This window comes from Harpegnathos saltator, unplaced genomic scaffold, assembly GCF_003227715.2.
Source record: "Harpegnathos saltator strain DR-91 unplaced genomic scaffold, Hsal_v8.6 scaffold83, whole genome shotgun sequence".
Taxonomy (NCBI): Eukaryota; Metazoa; Arthropoda; class Insecta; order Hymenoptera; family Formicidae; genus Harpegnathos; species Harpegnathos saltator.
In genome coordinates this window covers 114,022-122,166 of record NW_020230682.1, presented here as the reverse complement: position 1 = coordinate 122,166, position 8,145 = coordinate 114,022, and the positions used below count along the sequence as shown (strand labels likewise).

Here is an 8,145-nt window from a genome sequence, read left to right as displayed (position 1 = left end):
AAACGCACAAAAGGCTGCGCACTCTCGCAGCAACCGTGGACCGTGAATGCAACGTCGGGGTTTGACCTCGATGGCAGATCGTTGTGTATAAACACACGAGTCATTGTTTGCAAAGGAGAGAGGGGGAGGGGGTTATACGAACGAGGTGATGCAAGAACGAGAAGCAATGGAAGGAGACGCCTATGATGTAGTAATTAATTAATTTTATTGCGATATTATACATATGCACACATACATGCGTACGAATATTGCGATGGTTTTGTGTGTGTGTAAAATTATACGCAAATGCCTGTGACATGGTGACCTCTCACGCACCACACATGCACGTCTAATCATGGCGTGTATACATTGTGTATACATATGTATCTGTTTCTCTCTCTCTCTCTCTCTCTCCCGTCCTCCTTTCTTTCTCCCTTTTCATCACACGTATGTACGTATATGTATAATAGTAAACATACGTCCGTCGTTGATGCGTATGTGTCAACACTGTACAGCGTAGTCCATCTACCTTGTATCATCCAAAACCTCTCTCCATAGTGCTCGTGTATTTCCAACTATAGAAAAATAACGTTTCAGATAAACACCATCATCATCATCATCATCATCATTATCATCATCATCATCATCATCATCATCATCATCATCATCGTCATCGTCATCATCGTCGTCGTCGTCGTACACACGTCCTCACGAAAGGTGCAAAAAAAAATAAATCTCGTTTCATCGCACCGCAAAACTCTACCGCGATTTTGTAAACGCAACTATATATTATCGAGACACCGGCCCCCCGTAAATGCTATTCGCTACGTATCAGGTTTCTCCTTGTTCTTCTCTTTTTCTTTTGCTTTTTGTTTTCGCTCATGTCCCTTTAACGCTCCGATGTTCTACGAAATTTACGATTAACTAAGATTGCACACAAACAGCGAACCGATCGAGAGAAATTAGCTGTCGGATCTAGCTTCTTCTTCTTCATCATTATCATCATCATCGTCATAATCACCACCGCTATCATCTTCATCTTCTTCATCATCGTCATCATCATCATCATCATCATCATCAATCATCATCGATAGCAACGTCATGCGGAACGCACATTACAAAGTATCACGCACGTATTTTTGCAGCTCTCCTTATCTGAAACAGTTTCTTCTCTAACGTTAAAAATAAGAAGGCTGTTTTAGATGATAAAATTAGGTGAACCATCCCGCGCGCGCGAGTTCGACGCGCAAGGTCGTCGCGACTCTTCGGGATGACGGGAAATTGTGTGTCCGGAGGTTTTCTCTCGGCGGGACCTCTTTTCGCCCGATCCTGCGACGCGTTCCTTGGGGAATCTCGCCGTGTAATACAATGTGTGCCTGTGTGCAGCCGTCGCGGCCGACTTGTGATTCCATCGTACGCAACTCATACATATAGAACCCGGTCTTCTCTTCTTACACGCTAATTATATGTAAAACATTATAAGGCTCTATTTGTTTCCTCTGGCCATGGTAACAATCTCTCTCACTCTCGCTCTCCCCAACAGAGACCATATCAACATTTCGAAAGCTCATCGTTCTCTAAATGCTCCTTCCTCCGACTGTCCTCTTCCTTGCCACGCTCGGAATACGACACCGAATATTTCAGGGGGTGCCACCCTCTCCTCCTCCTCATCTTCCTCTACATTGATAGTCTAAAAATTCCGTGTCTCGTTTCATCATCTTCAAATGGAACATTCGATTGAGCGTATTAAATTAAGAACACTAATTGTAATATATATATATATTTTTTTTTTCTTCGTGAATATACAGATATATTCACGACTACCCCTCTCTCCCTCATACTTTCTCTCTTCCTCTCTCTCTCTCTCTCTCTCTCCGTTTTCTCCCTCTCTCTTGCCACTTTGCATAATTGTTAATTTCTCATCAAGCGCAACGACCGCGCCAGCTCGATGCAAGCAGTAACACGGAAACGCAGGAAAATCGTGTGGATGACGCGAATGTCGGTCAGCGAATTTAGTCGCGAATGATCATTCTGCCCCTTTCTCCCTCTCGTCTCGTCTAATCGGATTGGAATCGGATTATATTTTCTCTCCCCTTTTGTCTGCTCTTTTTTTTCTTCACCCACCCATCTACAAACTCCGCTAAAACGCTGAATGGCACACGCATCACATTATTGCAATTCGACGCGTCAGCACAATGCCTTGTTACTTCGGCGATCACCGAGCGAATAAACTACGTACAATACATACATACGTACCATACACACACACACACACGCGCGCGCGCGCGCGCGCGCAACGTCCATACATCATACACACACACGCACACACGCGTATATGTATGCACATGTACGTGTATGTATGTACCGTATCCTTCCATGTCTCTGAGTTAACAAATCGTAAAGAGAAAGCATTTAATAGAGTGCTCATAATTTTATGTACATTGACTTTTTTTCTCCGGCGAAAATAATGTTATGAAAACATAACTTCTGAAAGTATAAGGAAAAAATATTCTTATTTTTGCCATCCTCCTCTCTCTCTCTCGCTCTCTCTCCTCGCTCGAGAGTTGAGCCCTCTTCTCTCTTTTCTGCGCAACTCATGTACACACGCTCACACAAGGTGTTGCTCGCTTCTTGCGAAGGCGAGACGCGCCGCTAACCGATGCCCAATCTCAGTTACTATGTGCAGTCTAAAGCAGTTATGCAGTTAAAAGTAAGATGAAGTTTGCGGTGTGTTCGACGATAGGCAAAAATAATGCAATGTAACATAATGTCCTACGTAACAGGATGCTAAGTATATTAATTCAATGATCGTCCATATCATGGATACGTTGACGTTTCGGTTGCTGCTGCTGCTGCTGCTCGGGCGGCTCGGGACTCTCAACGATCGCAAGCGGAGCCGGTGAATCCGGCGAACTGTCGGACTCCTCGTGCGCGCGCTTGTTGACCCCAACGCCAGCGTCAGGGCCGATAAAAGTTCCACTATTACTAGGGAAAGAATCACGTGAGCACATGTGAACACAAGACAAGTACATGGACAGGCTGTTTCTCAGGCATGTCTCTCGGTGATGTCTCAGAAGTTGATTCTTCAACGTTTTACGAGAAAGGCTCATTTGTCTCATTTCAGAGATGCGACGCGTTAAGCGTCTTATAAAATTGTCGTTGTTTCTCACCAATAGCTCCTGTTAATTGTATCTTCACCTTTGAACTTTAAAAGGGGAATCGTCGCATGCACAGCAGGCCGTTTCCAAGGCTGCTTTTACAAATTTTTTTCAACAGAAACGCTAGGATCAACGGACGTGAAATTTTTGCAGTGTGTTCATTAATGTTCAAAGCGTAAAATAAATTTGTTACTATCTATATGGAAAGTATACACGCAAAACTTGAAACGCGTTTATCTGGAAATATCATTTTCTTAAACTGTCGGCACGATTACACAAAAACTGCTGAACCGAATAACTTGAAATTTGTACACAATATACAATAGACGTGTAGTTTTCGCGCCCCTACCTCGAATACAGTTATATTTTATTTTATTCATTTTTTTTAAACATGATTATAAGTTGGAAAAAGTTTCATTTTCAATACTTTCTTTATACAGTCATTATTTTTTCAAATTTGGCTTCGCTGCCTTCATTTTGCTACGAACTATAATGGCAACCGTAAATTTTAAAAATCTTTCTCACTTTTTGGTTTCAGAGTAGTGAGAGACCCGAAATTATGTCGAGAGCAAACATAGAGCTCGCAAACGGACGATTACATTTTTATCTATAATTACAAATTGGATCGGTTCTTGTGATTCAATGAAATTTATTTTATACTTTGAACACTGATGAACACACTGTGAAAATTTCAAATCTATTGGTCTTACCGTTTCTGTTAAAAAAAATTCGTAAAAAATAGCCTTGAAAACGGTCTTCCGCATGTAATTCCTCCCTTAATTTATCTTCATCTTTGACCTGCAGTTTCAAAAAGTCTCGACGCGAGAAACGCTACCTCAACCAAAGTACTTTTAGCAGATTTCTACAAAGTCGTTGGTTTACGCCGTGAACTTTTTGCAAGGCGGAAACTATAGGTCAAAGGTGAAGACCACGTTCTGCTGCTGTATTTGCTGAGTTTGAGAAGCGAGTTCTTTTCACCTAGGAGCTATCAAAAGAAAACAAACGACAGTTTTACAAAATTCTCAACACTCTGCTCAAACAAGGTCTCTGAGACCGCGCGTTGGTACAAATTCCTCTTGGTAAAATTGCTTGAAGAATCAACTTCTGATGACCGTTTCTTCGGACAGCACCTGGAAAACAGCCTGTATAGAAGACGACTAGACTCGCGCAAGGCGGCAGTCTAGAGTCTGTACGAACACAAATTATACCTGTAATTATATGTCGTTTGTACAATAACAGGAGCCGGACTGTATTGACCAGCCGGTGACAAAGAATGGTCCTCCACAGCATTTCCTGGCACCAAGTATTTCTCTGTTTCGAGAGACGAAGCGCCTTAGTAAAAAAATACTTCTTGTGTGCGATTTGACATTTGACAAGCGACGTGTGACGGTACAAGTCTGTGCTATGACATGTTTTCCCTGTTAGCGTCAGCGCTTAACACGTCAACTACCAAGTGCAAGTCAGCTCGAGTCATCAGCAGCGGAGCTGCGTGAGAGTGCACGACATTTTTGCGCCAATGACGAACGTGTTATAACAAAGGTACCAAGCAGAAAAAAATCTCGCGGTCTGTTGTTGTCTCATGTCGCTTTTTTATTCTATCCTTTATTTTACGCTTATGAAGTCTTCGTGGTTGCGATCCTCACCTTCTCTTCCGGCGTCGCTGTTGACACCGTTTGTCACAACGGTAACCTGCTGCATCAGGCGTCCTTTGTGAGTCGTCTGCGACGTCGACGTGTAAGGATGGCCCGGTGAGCCAGGTGCCGACTGACTCGTCGTCAACTGCCCCGCCGGTGACGGCACGGAACTGTCCGGATAGGACTCCGGGCCGGGTGATGCTTCTCTACTCAGCGACTCGGGAGTCATCAAGCCGCTGATGCCGACGTGGGACGGCGAGGCTGGTGCACTTCTGCGGATCACAGACGACGTCAAGAGTTAGCCGGCTTAGCGAAGCTACATCGCTGTGCATCGACAGCAGCAAGCCTGGCAGATGCACAGCGGTGCAAATGAGCGAGAAGATGGTCGCTGAAGCGAGTTACCTGGATGACAACCCAAAGGGAGCACGGAAGCAGGGAACGCCGCGCTGCCGCCTTCTTCTGAAGGCCTGCTCGATCAGCTTGGCCTCCGACTGAGGGTCTATCCTCCAGAAGGAGCCCTTACCAGGCTCCTCCTGACTCCTCGGTACCTTGATGAAGTAACGGTTCAGCGAGAGGTTGTGCCGGATGGAGTTCTGCCAGCCCTTGTCGGCGGTCCTGTAGTACGGGTAGTTCTTGGTGATGTAGGAGTAGATGCCCGACAAGGTGAGCTGCTTGTCGGGCGCGGAAGCGATCGCCTGGACGATCAGCTGTGCATATGAATATGGCGGCTTCGAGTCGTCCTTGGGCGGGCTGTAGTGCGGCGCAGTGCCGTTCGGCCCTGAGCCGTTCCCGCCGCGGAAGCGCGTCTCCGGCTCCGGGCTCAATTGCCTGCTGGAGCTCTGGCCGCCGTCGTGCCTCTCCAGGCTGGAGTTCTGCGGATCGTACGCCACCGCAGCGGCGACCATCTGCAGATCGGCCGAGATGTTCCTCCGTCCTTGGCCGGCGCGCGGGCTGGCCGGGCAAGAGTTGGCGGCGCTGATCGTGCCCGTCGGTGACGGGAACGGACTGCTGTAGCCGGTGTCCGGTATGTTGATGCGCAACGGCGGCAGCGGCACGCGCTGCTTCGGCGGGGAAGGTACGCGCACGTTGCTCTGCTCCTGCTCGTCCAGCAGCGACTGGAACACCAGTCTGATGGTCGTGCTGGGGAACCGGAACGTACACCTGCAACACGAAGGAGATCGCCGGTTAGTCTCGGTCAGGACGCACCCTGGGGCAACCTCGATGGTACTCACACTCGTTACACCTACACCGCCTGAAACCTTTCTCAAGACCGCAACGATTATCGACACGGGTTTGTCTCGAATCTCTTAGCGGTTTTAAGGCTCACGTCTTTACCTGACGCTCGCGCTCAAAACAATGCGCTCGTGGTAGCTACTTCCAGTAGCTCACTAGGCCAGCTTCGTCGCTTGAGCGCGAATCGCGACTGGGCCACGCAACTTATTGCTCAAACGAGACCCAGCCAGACCCCGCGTCAATGGCTCGCGGCGAAGAACATTGAACAATGTTAGACCGCGAGAGACAAAGGCACGAGGAGAAAATCTAGCCGGTCTGTGCGTGTGCAAGACACGCCGCGTGCAACAACTCACGTCTTTGGCAGTTGAAAGGGCGACGCGCCCTTACGCTGGAACACGCCGTCGATGAACACGCCGTTCTTGCCGTTGCACACCATGTAGAAGGACGGGTGCTCGTAATAAATCTCGAGGTGCCGCCGCGAGATAAAACTGGAGTGGCCCATGTTGACGTCGACCTCACCCTTGCTGCTGTTGCGGCCGATCGTGATGCGCCGTTGCCTAACCATGTACTCGAACTCGCGGCCCTCGAGCCGCGCGATCGGGGCCCCCTTCGACTCCGGATTCCACTGCATCTTCGTCGGACTGGCCGGTGCCGACTTCAACGCCAGAAGAGCCCACGCGTCGCTCTCCTGGGTACGAGAGTACGTAGACATAGCACCGAGAGCGAATGAGCCGTAGTGTGGTTGAGAGCAGCGCGGGGGGCGAGGGGAGTACAGAATCGGACAGGGACAGAGTGAATGTGTGTGTGTGTGTGTGTGTGTGTGTGTGTGTGAGTGAGAGCGAGCGAGCGAGCGAGAGCAAGAGAGAGAAAGAGTGACAGAGTGAGGCTATACAAGGGGCGGGGGGAAAGACAGAGAGAGAGAGAGAGAGAAAGAGAGAGTGTGTGCGAGAGACGAGGCGAGACAGAGGCGGATAGATAGCCGCTAAATGAGGAGATAAATAACACGAACGTTCAGCCAGATACACTAGACGAGTAGGCACACGAAGGGCGGAGAATGTAAGCGGAAGACCGGTAAAGATCGGGGGAATGCGGACAGAGCACGGCACGCGGACAAACGGCGGTCAAAATCGAAACGGCACGAGTATATCAAAATTCAGGCGAGACGGAGACAGATGATGATGATGATAAGAGAAAGAGAGAGAGGGGGGAAGGGAGGGGGAGCGGTACAGGAGCGAGCAAGCGAGCGCGAGAGAGAGAGAGAGAGAAAGAGCGAGAACGAGCGAGCGAGCGAGAAAGACAGAAACAGAGAAAGAGTGAGAGAGAGACGTGCGCGAGGAGGAAAAGAAATCAAGAGGGAAAGAAATTCGTCGGAACGCTGAGAAAAAAGATGCTCCGTACAGCAAGGCGAGGCAACACGAGGCAACACGTACGCGCAAGGAGCGTATGAACACGCGAGAGTTGCGTATACTCGCGCGGAATATGGCCGGCTTTTTCTCGAACTCTCTCCGCACCGCCCCGGCGCGCGCGTGTCTCTTCTCTCCTCGTCGTCGTCACTGCCACCGCACGTCCGTGTGTGTGTGTGTGTGTGTGTGTGTTATGTACGTGTATGTTCTCTCGTCGCAATATATAACGCGGCCTCTCCGCGGGCTCTCTTCGCGTTACGTTATGCACACATATATACGTCGCGCGGCTCTCTCTATCACCGTGCGCGCGTTATCTCTCTCCTTGTAAGTTAAAGCAGTATTAAGCCACCTTCTGCGAGTCTGTTCCTGCTTCTCTCGGGGACGAGGATCTAGTAATCGTTCTCTCCTGCCTTCCTCCTCGTGTCCGTTTTACGACCGTCGCGGGTAATCGGCGCCGACACAACAATAACTACGACGAGATGACGACAATAATAATAATAATAATGATGATGACGATGACGATAACAACGACGACGATGACGACGACGACGACGACGACGACGACGACGTTGACAACGAGGTAAACACACGACAGACGACGGACGTACCTTCGACTGCGATTCACGCGCACAAATATTTTCTTCTCTCCTTGTTTACCCACAACGCGAAACGTGGGTGGCCACCACGTGATACGGCGATGCGATTTAGCGCCGCGTTCGAAATGTCCGCCAGCTCGTC

At 48.8% G+C, this 8,145-nt stretch overlaps 1 protein-coding gene across 6 annotated transcripts; it reads right to left on the bottom strand.

Annotated features, from left to right (window-relative positions):
- Positions 1 to 188: 188 nt before the first annotated feature.
- On the bottom strand, positions 189 to 8,086 carry FoxK (forkhead box K). 6 transcript variants are annotated; one of them, XM_011142280.3, is made up of 6 exons: positions 8,016 to 8,086; positions 6,358 to 6,692; positions 5,174 to 5,932; positions 4,781 to 5,043; positions 4,346 to 4,469; positions 189 to 2,964 (listed from the first exon to the last, which is right to left on the bottom strand). In XM_011142280.3, the coding sequence occupies exons 2-6, from the start codon at positions 6,633 to 6,635 to the stop codon at positions 2,781 to 2,783; spliced, it is 1,608 nt and encodes a 535-aa protein (XP_011140582.1). In that variant the 5' UTR covers positions 6,636 to 6,692; positions 8,016 to 8,086; the 3' UTR covers positions 189 to 2,780. The 6 variants fall into 6 exon arrangements, with proteins under 6 accessions (XP_011140582.1, XP_025162878.1, XP_011140578.1 ...); XM_025307093.1 differs by lacking the exon at positions 8,016 to 8,086 and adding an exon at positions 7,757 to 7,968; XM_011142276.3 differs by lacking the exon at positions 8,016 to 8,086 and having other exon boundaries at positions 189 to 2,958; positions 6,358 to 7,967.
- Between the last annotated feature and the right edge of the window lie 59 nt (positions 8,087 to 8,145).